The 14,168-nt window shown below is 33.8% G+C and overlaps 2 protein-coding genes across 5 annotated transcripts in view; one reads left to right on the top strand and one right to left on the bottom strand.

The window, feature by feature from the left end:
• Nucleotides 1–14,168, bottom strand: part of TASOR (transcription activation suppressor) — a 47,544-nt gene that overhangs the window by 16,957 nt on the left and 16,419 nt on the right. For all 4 annotated transcript variants that reach the window (XM_074344638.1, XM_074344639.1, XM_010968346.3 and 1 more), the window contains exons 9-14: nucleotides 13,329–13,434; nucleotides 12,416–12,519; nucleotides 12,233–12,336; nucleotides 3,211–3,283; nucleotides 3,046–3,117; nucleotides 1,416–2,117 (exon numbers count right to left, since the gene is read on the bottom strand). In XM_074344638.1, the coding sequence (XP_074200739.1) occupies nucleotides 1,416–2,117; nucleotides 3,046–3,117; nucleotides 3,211–3,283; nucleotides 12,233–12,336; nucleotides 12,416–12,519; nucleotides 13,329–13,434 (1,161 nt within the window). The remainder of the gene's footprint in view (nucleotides 1–1,415; nucleotides 2,118–3,045; nucleotides 3,118–3,210; nucleotides 3,284–12,232; nucleotides 12,337–12,415; nucleotides 12,520–13,328; nucleotides 13,435–14,168) is intronic.
• The window catches only part of CCDC66 (coiled-coil domain containing 66), a 101,922-nt gene that overhangs the window by 72,429 nt on the left and 15,325 nt on the right, over nucleotides 1–14,168 (top strand). The gene's annotated exons all lie outside the window — the stretch shown is intronic.

Raw genomic sequence — 14,168 nt, 5'->3', positions numbered from 1 at the left:
GACATATTCTGAGGAGAGAGGTGAGCCTTAATCAAAGAGAGCTGGAAACACAGCTACCCAGGCTGGACACGGCCAGTCTACAACAAAGCCTTGAAAAAGTAATACAGAAGCTGAGGTTGGTAGCAAATTAGCAGAACAATCCTGAGAAGAACATGAAGTTAGTGTTAGAAGCCAGGAAGGCCACTAGCACATGGTCAAGGATGAAATACTGGGGGGGAGGGGGGGGGACGGGGACGACGGGGACGACGGACACAGGTCAAGTAAAGAAAAAACCCTGAAAGTCATAGAAGAGAACAGCATTGTCAGACAGAAGTTTCCACAGTGACAGAAATGTCCTGTGCTATTCAAAACAGTGGTGTGGCTGGTGAAATGTGGCTGGTTTAATGCAGGACATGAATTTTTATTTAATTTTAATTAATTTAAATTTAAATAACAACACATGGCTAGTGGCTACCACACTGGATAGTGCAGGAAGAGAGGAAGTAAAGGAGAGCAGATAAATGAAAAGTAACTGAGGATACAAACAGACTGCTAAGAGAACAGCATAAGGGCACTAACCTAGTCAGTTCTGAGACACGCAGAATTTGAAAATGTATGTGAGTAAAACTGCTTAGTAATAAACAGAGGAATAGAACAGTTAGATCTACAGTGGTACAAAATGAACACTGCTAAATCAAAGGTCCCTGAATCCAAAGGAACACATTTCACGCTTATGAACTGGCAGTGTTATGATCTTAAAAATCTAGATGAAAAATGTTTTAAATTACTTGCAATGTTGAAAACACTTTAAGAGAAAGGTTTCTCATTTCTATCTTTTTCTAATTGTCAATTAAAACAAAGTGAAGAAAAATAGGAAAAATAAAAAGCCAAACTTTTTTTTTAACTACTTGGGGTGGAAAAGAAAACTGTGCGCATTTAAAAAATTTTTTATTTTAAAGCTCAGAAGGTTCCTTTCATTAAGCAACATCCTAAAAGTACACAATATTCTACAGCATACTTTTTCAGTTATAAAACTAAAGGAATGTAAAAAGGATAGGTGTTCCAATTAGTAGGATAACAGCTGAACATAACTTTATTTTTTTCATATTAGCCTCAGCTGCACAATTCAGAAATCTGATATACTACGGAAGGAGCTGGCAAATATTTTCTGTAAAGGACCAGACAGTAAATATTTTAGGCTTCATGGGCCATAGTCTCGTCCCAACTCTGCCATTACAGCGTGCGAGCAGCTATATACACATGATGAATAGGCATGGCTGTATTCCGACACAACTTCCTTTACAAAAATAGGGACCTGGCTGGGATTGGCTCTCAGGCTATAATTTGCAAACCCCTGTGTGAGAAGGGACAGAACTACTTAACTATATTTCTAGCTGTTACTTTTATACTATATAAAAGCAATTCTGATATTTTACCTTCATACAGGTGGCAATTTTCAGATAAATTACTGGTTTTGGCGAGCTTTCTCATATTTTCAGGTAGGTCCTCAAGCTTCCTCTTCAAGACGGTTTTGCTTCTCATTTCTTCTGTGTCTGAGTCCCCACCCACATTTTTTTTCCTACACTGAATTAAATTAATCAATTCTCTGACTCTATCCTTATCATAATCCAAAGAGTGAGATGACTTCTGCTTTCCAGCTGTAATAGTTTCAACCCTTGAGTTATTTCGTTTTCCAAATTTCATTTTTGTACCATTCATTTCTTCTTCTTGGCCTTCGTAATCTGAAAGTGGACTGAACTGTTGAAGTTTTTTATTTTCTTCAAATAACTCTTTTAATTTATAAATAGGTAACTGATACATTTCAGGACGAAAAATATAGGTATGCAAACAATTATCTATGTGGGATTTATTTTTTGGAGCTGAATATAAGAATTTTTTATCATCTAATCGTGAATCATATGGAAACATGATAAACTCCCGTTTACCTGAACCAAACCCTCGCTTAAAAAATTCACTTACATACTTTTCAACAACAGAATGAAAATTTATAGTATTTATATTTTTGAATTCCTTTCGACACTGAATCAAAGCAAATTGTAAAAACTGAGTTATTTTTAATACATCTGACATGCTCTCGTGTCTCTCCTGTGGTGTTGCATTGGTTGAACCTTTTTGTGCTGCAAACAAACAAAAAAGCAAACCATGTTAGCACTCAAGAAACTAATCAAGTCCAGATCTACATATGTCAAAGGAATGTAACAACCTCCATACTTTAATGGTGGACCAAACCAGTACATATCCTAATACAGAAACACATGAATAGCATATTTCTAAGCCCAGGAGCCTAAAACGGGCCAATAAAAAACTAAAACAACTGAAAATTGCTGAGCATATTTTTAAAGGGAAATACACCCGCCTGGTTAAGAACTTCATTTCCTACTGTCCCTAGGCATCGATGGTGGCAAGAAAAATATAAGGAGAAATAAAGAGGCAGGGCAAGACCCGAGGCTCCTAGCAAGACAGTCTTGCAAATGACAGCAATGTCACTCCTTCCTGTTGTAACATAACTTAAACTTTACATTCATTCTCTATCCCCATAAGCAAATATGCAGGCACTGAGTGGCTACAACAGAGAACCTCATTTTTAAGCTAACAGTGAAACACATTAGTGGGAACTTTACCTTAACGCAGCATTAAAGTTCATTCTTAGAAATGGTGAACAGAAGAGAACAGTGTGAAAATTTGTATTAACTTTGAGTGGCCTGCTATCTAACCTAGCAAATGATGCATTTATAACCACTAAAATTTGAATGCAAAAAGGAACTAAGCTTAAAAAAAAAAACACATAATAATATAAACCCTGAAAAACTATAATAACAATTACAATCAACGTTTACTTAAAGAAAACACTGGCAATACCAAAATAATTTCCCATAGTTAAAAATAGTCACATAATTTGTGTTTTATATTGCTAACACCTTTTAATACCGCTCATTATTTCCCAAAACATGTTAGAAAGATAAAATGCTTAGTGACTTATTTGGAAATTTTTAATAAAATGTAGGTATCTATAAGTAACTAGATACAGATATTCAAAAAACTTACAAGTAACTATGCTTCTAGGTTCTTGAAACAGAAACAAAGCATGTAAGACTCGAGACTTGGCAGTCTGATGTTCTAAAAAAAAAAGTCAAATTCATTAGCAATATGTTTTAACTTTTAAAGTTATTTAAAATAGTAATTGTAAAAGTTAAAGAAAAGATCACCTACCATATGGAGAAACCATTTGACAAGGAGAGAGAAGAAAAAGAAATCCTCGGTCTCCCAAAGGTTTAACAAGAACCTGCATTTTTGGAAGAGGGAAGAAGTTTAATCTGCTTTATTATTCACCATAAGGTGGACACACAGCAGTTTCTACTAATTACAAAGAAAACAAAAGGTTTTTGATCATCTTTTAAGGGAATACTGCTAATGAATTAGTTAAAAACTCCTTCAACCAACTCAGCTAATTAATAGGATTCCAGTCAAATAAGAATTTCTTAGTTTTCAATCTTACTAAAAGAATTCTCGTAAGTAACTGTTAAATCACCCTGTTGATTGTTCCTTGAAACTAATATACAAGAACCAAACGAAAGACTTTAGATATTTTCCTCAGCAATTCAAAAGATATGTTATTAATTGCTAAGGTAGTATGGTAGATGTTGGAGATACAAAACAAGCATGACACAAATTTTGCCTTTCAAGAGTTCAGACTAATCCCACATGAAATGTGTTGCTATAATTTAATTCTTCACATATTTAATGAACATCTTCACATGTAAGGCAATTTGCCTTACCAGAGATAACTTGAAAGACAAGCAACACAAGATCCTTGAACAAAAGAAGTCTATAATTGCGTTGAGAAAGTGACACAAGGAATATCAATAATTAGATAAGATAGGAAAGGATTTGAAAAGATTTACAAAGCAACAGAAAGGGAAAAATACAATTAATTTATGATTGAGAAACATGTTGAGAGTGTATTAGAGGTGGATTTTGAAGGATGAGTACATTGCCAAGAGCCTGAGATTGTGGGAAAGACATCACAGAAGAAGCAACATCATGAGCAAAGGCAGAGTTATAACCTGATGGACAATGTGCAGGCATCAGAGTACTCACTACTGGCCATGGGTGAGGAGAGACTAGGAGGAATGTGTAAGACAGTTCTAGAAAGAAAGATCATGGGCTAGATTTTAAAAAGACAAGAATGCCAGGTTAGCCAGGATTGCCCTCAAGAGTATATATCCTTTTGAGCTGGAGTGTTTCACTAAAAAAAAACCCCCAAAAAACAAAAAAAAACTTGACAGCACTGTGCAGGAGGGGGAAAAAGAAAAATGTAATGCAAAGAACTCAGTTCAGGTACTACTGCAATAGTTCACAGTATTTTTTGGATTAAAGAAAGGGTAAATAAAGGAAGAACTGAACACAAAAAGGACATCTGGATTCTGAAAGCAAACTTGTGCTATGTAAATTCCTATTAAACAATCCCAGTAAACAAAGTCTGTATAAGAACCAATAATTTAAAGGATTAAAATGACTATGCTACCAATTAAATTTAATAAAAACATTGCTGGAACACCCAAAAGTAAAGTGGACAATGCACCTGCAAAATTTTTGTTTCAGACTCAAAACACTCTTATCCAAAAATGTTTTATATATATTCCTTTTGACATTTTTACCAACTTTTTTGGTTTGTCAGAACAGAAACGTGGGAGACTAGAGTAAGAGTTTCATGTTTTGGGTTGCTAAGAAAAAATAGATTATTTTAACTTCTCAACCACTCCAAATACCAGGTTTTTTAAATCCCACTAGCTTAGTGACCTAAAGACCCTAGTCCTCTAAAGGGATTCACTGTCCCCAGAGACACAATATGGAATATGGAATCTACACCCAGAAACAACACTCAGGCAGACAAAAGCCCTATGTGGACATTTTCAGTCCTGTAAAGTAGGAAACATCTGTGAACTCTGTACTCCTGCTGCCTCTATTTATAGCATCTTGCTGTTTCCTTTCCCCTCAGGAAAAAAAACATTAACCCAGTCTTGTGGATTTATATTACCTGATTCTACCATTTTGGCTTTTCAGATAACATTATAAGTAATATGGTATGAAAACAAAAATGTATTAAAAATATAAAATATTAAGCTCAAAATCTTAAATTGCCAAGCTTCAGAGGAAATTAGCTACCATGAGATTCAGCAAAAACAACAGATTCAAATACCCAAGGACTTCAAATTGGAATTGTCAAATGCAATATATAAAACAGGTATAAAATGTTTAAAACAGTGTTCTGCGTATGTTTTCCTCTAGGAGTTTTATAGTGTCCAGCCTTACATTTAGGAAATAAAATAATGTCTCAGAATTGAAAACATGTTCACACAAAAACTGGTATACAATGTTCACAGTAGCAAAATTCATAATAGCCAAAGAGTAGAAATAATTGATGTATGAACAAAAAAAATGCAGCATTATCCATGCAGTGAAATAAAAGAAATGAAGTATTGATACATGCTACAACATGGATGAACCTTAAAAGTATTATGCTAAGTGAAAGAAGGCACTAAAGGCCACATATTGCATGATTCCACTTACATAAAATGTCCACAATAGACAAATCCATAAAGACAGAAGTAGATTAGTGGTTGCAAGGGGCTAGGGGGAGGCAGAATATGGAGTGAATGCTTAGTGAGTATGAAGTTACCAACAGGGTGATGGAAATATTCTGGAAATTAGATAGTGATAATGGCTGTACAACACTGTGAATATTAAAAACTACAGAATTGTACATTTTAAAATGACTAAAAGAGTGAATCAACAACAACAAAAAAGAAAAGCAAGGAATATCAGAATATAATCTCCACCTCATAGAACAGTGCCTGGCATATAATGGGTACTCAATAAATATTTCTGAAAGAATCAACAAGAATCTATTTAAAAAACAAACCAAAACAAAAACAGGCAGATCTCAAAAAGAGCCAAATATAGCTTTAGAAATCAAAAGTACTTTCTGTGAAATTAGAAAATCAATGAATGAATTAAATAGCAAATTAGACAAAGCTGAAGACAGAATGTGTAAACTAGAAGACAGCTATGATGAAATTACTCAGAATGCAGCACAGAGAAACAAGACACAAAACACAAGAGAGATTAACAGACATGGAGGACAGAATGAAAAAGTCTAACATATGACACTTCAGAATCCTAGAAAGGCAGTCAAAAGAGAACAAAGGAGAAGTAAAATCAGAGATAAGGACTAACAATATTCCAGGAATAAAGATATAAATACACAGATATGAAAGAGAATACATACCAAGGTAGATAAATAAGAAATAAACACCTAGATATATTTAATGTAATTGCAAAACACCAAAGACAAAGATTTAAAAAGCAGCCAGAAAAAAGATGACCTGACCTACAAAGAAACCATCACTAGACCAACAGCAGACTTCTCAACAAAACTGGAAGCCAGAAGATATTGTAGTATGTACAGTCAAAGTGTTTAAAGAACAGCTGTTAACCCAGAATTGTGTTCCCTGGATCTAACAACTGGAAAATATACATTTCTCACAAATACAGAGAGGACATGTACTAAAAGTAACCACAGAATGGTTTTATATCAAACCTTAATAAATTTCAAATAATTATCTGTTCTGATTTCAATGGAATTAAATTAGAAGGAAAAAGAAAGTATTCTTTTACAGATGGAAATTTTTAAATATACCTCCACATCATGTGTCAAAGTGGGAATCATAATGGAAACTAAAAAATACTTACAACTGAATGATAATGAAATATTACACATTAAAACATGTGGAATGTAACTAAAGTAGGACTAGGAATTCAAAATTCACTGACCATTTTTTCTAATAGAAGCCAGAAATAACTAAATGAACTCCCCTCAAAATAGACTAAAACAGCTGAAATTAACAAAACAGGGAAAAAACAAAGGTACAACAGAGGGTCAAAGACAAAATTTGGTTCTTAAGACTAATAAAATCAACAAGCCTCTGGTGAAAATGACTGATAGGAGATGACATAATGAAAATACTGTCATGTAAAAATGCTCACAGCAGCTATTAAAAAGACTATATAAATCATTCTAGCTCAATAAATTTAAAAACATATATGAAATGGACAACTTCCTAAAAAACAAAACTATAATATATCCAAATCAACACAAGAAGAAATAGAAAACCTGTTTTCTATTATAAAAATTGAATCAGTAGTTTAAACTCACTCATAAACATTTTAAAGATAGTTTTACATTTAAGTGCTACCCAACATCCAAAGAACAGATCTTCTTATCATATACGTATTTTTTTTGCAAAATAAGGAAACACTACCCACAATTCTGGGAAGCTAGTATAACCTTGCTACAAGTAGGTAAGGACAATATGAGAAAAACTGTAGGTTGATCTCACTCATCACCAGATACAAAATTCCTAAACAAAACATTCACACACCAAACAAGTATTTTTAAAAAGTGGGGGAGGGTGTTCTAAACCAGCAGCACAGGAATAGTTTAATACTGAAAAAAGATAAATATAATTCATCTCATTAAGTTTATAGGATAAATACTATGTATGACGGTTAGTTTTATGTGTCAGCTTGACTGGACCACAGGGTGTCCAGACAGGTATCTGGTCAAACTTTACTCTGGGTGTTTCTGAGAGTATTTTTGGATGAGTTGAATATATATATATATGGACAAGCAGAGTAAAGCAAGTTGCCCTCTCCAATGTGGGTGAATCTTGTCTAATCAGCTAAAGGTCTGACTGGAACAAAAAGCCCCTGAAGTAAGGGGTCATTCTCCTTGCCTGCCTGCCTTCAAGCTGGGACACTAGTTTTTCTCCTGCCTTTGAACTCAAACTGAAATATCAGTTCTTCCTGGGTCTCAAGCTGCTAGCTCTTAGACTGGAACCATCAGCTCTCCTGGTCTGGTTCTGAGACACTTGGATTCAGACTGGAACGATGCCATTGGCTCTCCTCGGTCTCCAGCTTGCCAACTGCAAATCTTGGGACTCTTTGGCCTCCATAACTGTGCAAGCCAATTTTTTATAGTAAATCTCCTTCTGTATGTATATACAGTTGACCCTTGAACAATGTGGGGGTTAGGGAACTGACCCCTTTGCAGCTGAAAATCTGCATATAACTTTACAGTCAGCCCTCCTTATCTGCAGTTCTGCATCCACAGATCCAACCAACCACAGATCATGTACTACTGTAACACAACTTACTGAAAAAAATCTGAATACAAGTGAACATGCACAGTTCAAACCAATGTTGTGTCAACTGTTTATCCTTAATTAATTAATTTTTAAAAAGCCTGCTTATCCTATGGGTTCTGTTCTTTTAATGAACCCTTACTTGTGACCACGTAACCATCGTGATTAAAGGGGAAAAAAAATCAGTAAAATTCAAAACCCATTCATTGTTAAAAAATAAAGGAAAAATTTTAAACCAATAAACATAACTATTAAAAAAAAAAAAACCCTAGTGCAAAACTTCCTACCCAATGTTTAATGTTAGAGGTGTTCTTGTGAAAATCAAAAAGACAAGAATGCCTACAATCGCCACTTTTATTCAACATCATACAAGAGATCCGAGATTGCATAATAACAAAGTAAAAGAAGTAAAAAGCAGATTAGAGAGGAAAAAACAAAACAAGGTTGCCCCCAAGTAATGAAATCTATAGAGCAATCCCAAAGAATGTACAAAAATGAACAAATTATTCAAATTTCATACTGATCTGACATAAAATCAATATATAATCAATTATATTTTTATATACACAACAGAAAATGTAATGAAATGGAAAATACTGTATACAACAGCATCTAAATAAATAAGATGCCTGGGGATAAACCTAACAAAAAAGGGGCAAGACTTGTATCCAGAAAATTACAAAACTCTGTTAAAAGAATACCCTACAGAAGTGAAGAGATAATATTGTTGATGGATAAGGCAGTATCACAAAGATGTCAATTCTCTCAAATTTGATCTACCAATTTTTAATATAATTCCAATTTAAAAATTCCAGTGAGGTTTGGGTTTTAGGGTTTTTTGGGTTTTTTTAGTTTGTTTTGGTGGCGGTGGCTAGGAGGAACTAACAAGCTAATTTTAAAATTTTTTGAAAAAAAGTAAGCTGATACTTAAATTTTGAGGGGAAAAAAACTAAATCTCAAAAAGCAAAACATCCTAAAACAGATGAAAAAAGTAGGGCAATTTTCCCTACCTGATATCAAGACTTCTTAGTGGAGAAAAGATACACTATTCAGTAAACGGTTCAGGAACAATTTGTTATTCATATGGGGGAAAAAATGAAGTAGAATTCCCATGTTATATCACACACACAGAAACAAAACAATACATATACATATATATATTTTAAAGACTTAAGTGCCAAAGGCAAAATCATAACACATTCAAAAGAAAATATAGGGCACTATCTATAAGACCTAGGAGCAAGGAAAGATTTCTTAAAGTCACAAACAGTACTTAACATTCAGGTAAATAAATTCAATTACTTAAAAAGTTATGAACATCTGTTCTTCAAAAAACACCGTGAATAAAGTAAAAAGGTAAGTACAAATTATGAAAAAACAACTGTAGCACTCAGCTGAGTATTAGTTCCCAAAACATATATGAAACTCCTCAAATTAGTAAGAAAATACAAGCTAGTCTATAATGGAATATAATTTACAAAAATACTGAATCACTGTGTTGTACACTTAAAAACTAACACAATATTGTAAATAAACTATACTTCAAAGAAACAAAAAAAACCCACCATAAGCCACTAAACAGGAAAAACAGGCAACTAAAAATTAAAAGATATAAATTTATAAAAGGATGATCAACTCATCATATTTCAGGAAAATACAAGCTAAAATCACAATAATGTATTATTTTATACCTGCCAGATTGGCAAGATTTTGCCAAAGTCTGACTATACCAAGTAATTAGGAGTATGTGAATTAAAGGGAACTTGCTGGTAATGAGGGTATAAATTGGTACAACCACTTAAAATAGTATTATCTTATAAAGCCAGTCATACATTATGATTCAATAATTCTACTTACAAATAAATCTAACATACTAGATCTATACCTGAGAGAAAACAATCTTGTACATGTATACCAGAAGACACGCAGAAGAATGTTCACATCAGAGACAATATCCAACTTTAGGGACATCTCTCTCATACTTAATTTGACTTCAATATAATTTCACTTATTTTATAAATCTCCCTGTGGGAAAATAAAACTTCGCTAAGGCTCCATGTTCCTGCAAAAAGCCCTAGCCTTCTGACATGCAGAATATCTACAACATAAAGATAGGGAATGTTTGTTTTCATCTCCCCAGTAACATTTCACTCTTCCCATACCTTAATAGTCCCCAATGCACCTCCCATTATCATGACAACTATGAAGAAAGCAGCTATAGTTAGAATAATTCCCAATGGGGTTTGCAGGAAAGAAGACAGCTACAGCAAACACCTCAGTCCATCAGACTCATGTAGTATGTATAACCTTGAGGAATGCCCATGCCCTCTAAGATCTAGGATCGTACTTTACTTCTTGATTCTGGGAAGATCCAGTCCTCAAATCTAACACAGTAAAGTATTTGCTCAGGTGAAGAACAAAATGCTAGCATCCTTCCTATCCTGATTCTCACTATTAGGAACTCAACAGATGATTGTAATTTTCTGATAAACTCCTCACTGTCCAGACTCTTAATACTCAGACTCTGAAATTCAAGAACTGAACAGATTTAGATAACTCAACATCCCACCATAGCCAAACCTACTACCTAAACTTTCACTTTATGAACTCAGGAACTGAACAGATTTTGATCACGAGGAATATTTGTATTATAGACAAGCTTTCAGAGGAAAACAAGAAACATAAATATAAATATAAAAGTATGTTCATATGTAGGCGAATGTGCATATATGTGTGTTCTAAGATGCCTAATCCAAAGATTTCTAGCTGGTCTCAAAAAGTTACTGCTAGGTGTCCATCAATTCATAAGTGTACAAAATCTTCCTATAAGTTTTCTATGTAATTTGACTTATCTATAAACAATGGATTGGTTATGCAAATACATATGCATACAATGAAATTCTAAGTAGCCATCTATGAAATTGCAGGTTCTGAAAATCACTGACATAACTTTACATTCGACTACCTGGAAACTGAGGCTCAACAAAGTGAGGAGTAAAAAGAAGTGAACTGTTGAAAAGTTGGATTTAATGGCCTACTTATACAAAAAAGCTCTCCCTCTCTACTGGAATGTCCCATCAACATTGAAACATGAGCTCATCTATCATACGTTAACAGAAACCTTGGAATATCCCCTTTCCTCTGCAACCACCTCCTCTCCTTCAAGCTATTAGCATCACATATTCATTCCTGAACCCATCACAATCTGATGCCTGGCCTAGTAATCCTTCTACCTAATCTCAACATACTCAGTATCTTTTAGATAGTCCCTAGTAAGTATCTCTTAAATCAGGCTCTTCTTTTTCCTTTCTCATCCAACCTATGTTACCCTCTAATGTAACAGTTTTCTATCTCACCTCCCCTCTTCAATCCATTCTCTACAGAGTAACCAAGGAAAATTTCAAAACACAATCTGATCACATTGCAAATACAATCGAAACCTCATCTCCCTTTAAAACTTACTGCTCTAGGATCAAGTCCAAATATCCAAACATTTGAGCACTGCCTGCATGACACTGCAGAATATAGCCCCCTACACATTTTTCCTGACTCATGTTCTGCCACTTTCCCCCAACTACTGTAGTTTTCTTTTATCCTTTCACCCCACCAAGTACCTTGTTCTTTTTGAATCTTCAAATATGTTACTTTCTACTGGAACAAACCACATCTATCTGAGTAACTCTACTTATCACATGATCCAAGAGAACAGTGTCTCCTGTCTCCTTCTTTACTGTGCTGTACATATATTCTGCATTAAAAAATGATAGTCAATAAATATTTGTTGAATATCACAGTCACAAATACAGTAGAGATACTTCATGGGGAACACTGGTCTACAGAAGATCTAGTGTCATGGCTAAAAAGAGTACCGGAGGCCATCGTAGAACACTGTTAACTAAAATGGCAGCAACAGATCTCATAGTACTTTCAGAGGCAAAAATGAAATAAACTGAAGTATTATTATGATTACTTATTAATATGCATATTTCTAAGGGAGAACGAAGAACATTTTTAAATCTTTCACTCACAAGTTTTTCTTTCTCTAGTTTTTGTAGCAAACTTTCCATGTTACTTCCAATTCTCGTCTTTTCTACAACTTCATAAAGGCTGCAATACATTCCATTCTTCAAAACTGACATAAGAAAAAAACATAGTAAATATTCAAATCAAGTCTGCTTCTTACATATTTTAGTAAAATTAAATTACTTTACCTTCATTTGGACCTAAGTATGTTTCCTTATAAAACAGCGCTGAAGGAATTTTCTGTTTCAGATGATCAATACTCATAACTGTTTCAACATCTAACTTCTCAGGACTGAAAGAAAATTGAAAAGGCATGTTTGCCTTACCTGTATTTTTAACTCTAGCAGTGTTCTCTCTCTCTTTCACACTTACAAACACACAAGTATCTTGAAGGAATATAGATGAATATATTTATTATCATACTTGATATTTGATATGTCAAGTTCAGATGTACATAAGGTAGCTAGATAGCCTGGCAATATTACCAACCTCCCATCTTTAAGCCAGAAGCTAATCCTATATGCCAATTTTACTAACCACAAAGGATAAAAAGTTGTCATTTTATTAAAGATAATTCAAGTATGAACCAATAAATTGATGTTCAATCATTTATGAGGGCCCATATTTATTGTGGTGGTAGCACAAGATCATTTTAAGCCTTTCTATTCCAACATATGTTGCACAAGACTGAAAACAGCCTATAAATTTTAACTTAACTCACCACATCAAGCTATTTCCAACAAAACTGGTAACTTAAGTCTATCATGTTCAAATTACTAAATGAAATATGTATCTAATTAGGACAAAACTTTGCAAAATCAATCTTAAGATTTAAAATCACTAAGCAAAAATTTTATGCCATAAATTCATATGACTATTTAGCCCATTCACAAATCAAGACAGAAAAGCATAAGACTCATTTTGTCAATTAAGTTTCAAAAGTTATCAGTCTTTTCAAAAACCAGTGTTTATATTTAAATTCTTATAGATCAAAGTAAAATTTAAACGTTAAGTAAGGAAAAGTAAGAAAAAGAAAATTTAAAAGTAAGTAAGAACTGAGTAATTAGCAACCACTATTTTCTTGTAATATAACATACTTACAGCTTGATAGGCAAAAAAGCACGAGTGGCTGACCTCAGAGAAATATAACACAAAAGCTTTCCTTTATTTAAAAGCTGTCCTTTCCACAACGTGTAGTTAAATTTATCTAAATAAAAAGAATAATGACACAACTCAGCCTTCTTGGCAGCCCAGAAGCAAATACATGTTTACCAGAAATAAGGGGAAAAACATCCAGAAACAGTTTAAGAAGAACAACAACTACCAAGGAAAATCTTGACATTTCTATTTACAGGGAATTCAAATATTAGGACTTTTGTTTCAGGTATCTTTTCCCCTACAAAATTATTTCAGCTGCAAAGAGTAACAGATTTATTTGTCTAAATGTCCTCATATCAGAAAGCTGAGGAGCAAAGGCAATACAATACAGTACTGCCCCCTTACTGCCCCCACGGGAGACTGTATTAAACCTGGTTAACTACATCAATCCCCCACAATGTCTTCTAGCTTCTATTCACGTTCTTTTCATTGTGGATAAACGTGAAGATAGAAAATATCAATATTGCTTTCAATCTTTATCTCTTCTAAGTTCTAAACTTCTAATGAATTTAATCCTTTTAAACGGCTGACCTGTGAAACTTGCTTTATTTTTTTAATCTTTATCAATCAAAGGGCTAACACTCTGGTATATTCATAGAACCAGCAGATTCTCAAAGGGGACCTTATGCTTGGATGACTAAATGTTGCTACACTATAATACGTCCTCAAACTTTTTATATCTTGCAGATTCTCATTCATTATAAAAACAAAACAAAGCACTTATAAATTTTTCACTCTACATACTTATTCTTTCAATTTATAAAGCTAAAGGAAAGAAGTATA

Source organism: Camelus bactrianus, chromosome 17 (assembly GCF_048773025.1).
Source record: "Camelus bactrianus isolate YW-2024 breed Bactrian camel chromosome 17, ASM4877302v1, whole genome shotgun sequence".
In the NCBI taxonomy this organism is placed as follows: domain Eukaryota; kingdom Metazoa; phylum Chordata; class Mammalia; order Artiodactyla; family Camelidae; genus Camelus; species Camelus bactrianus.
The sequence above is the reverse complement of the archived record's forward strand: the minus strand, read 5'-3'. Positions and strand labels throughout refer to the sequence as shown.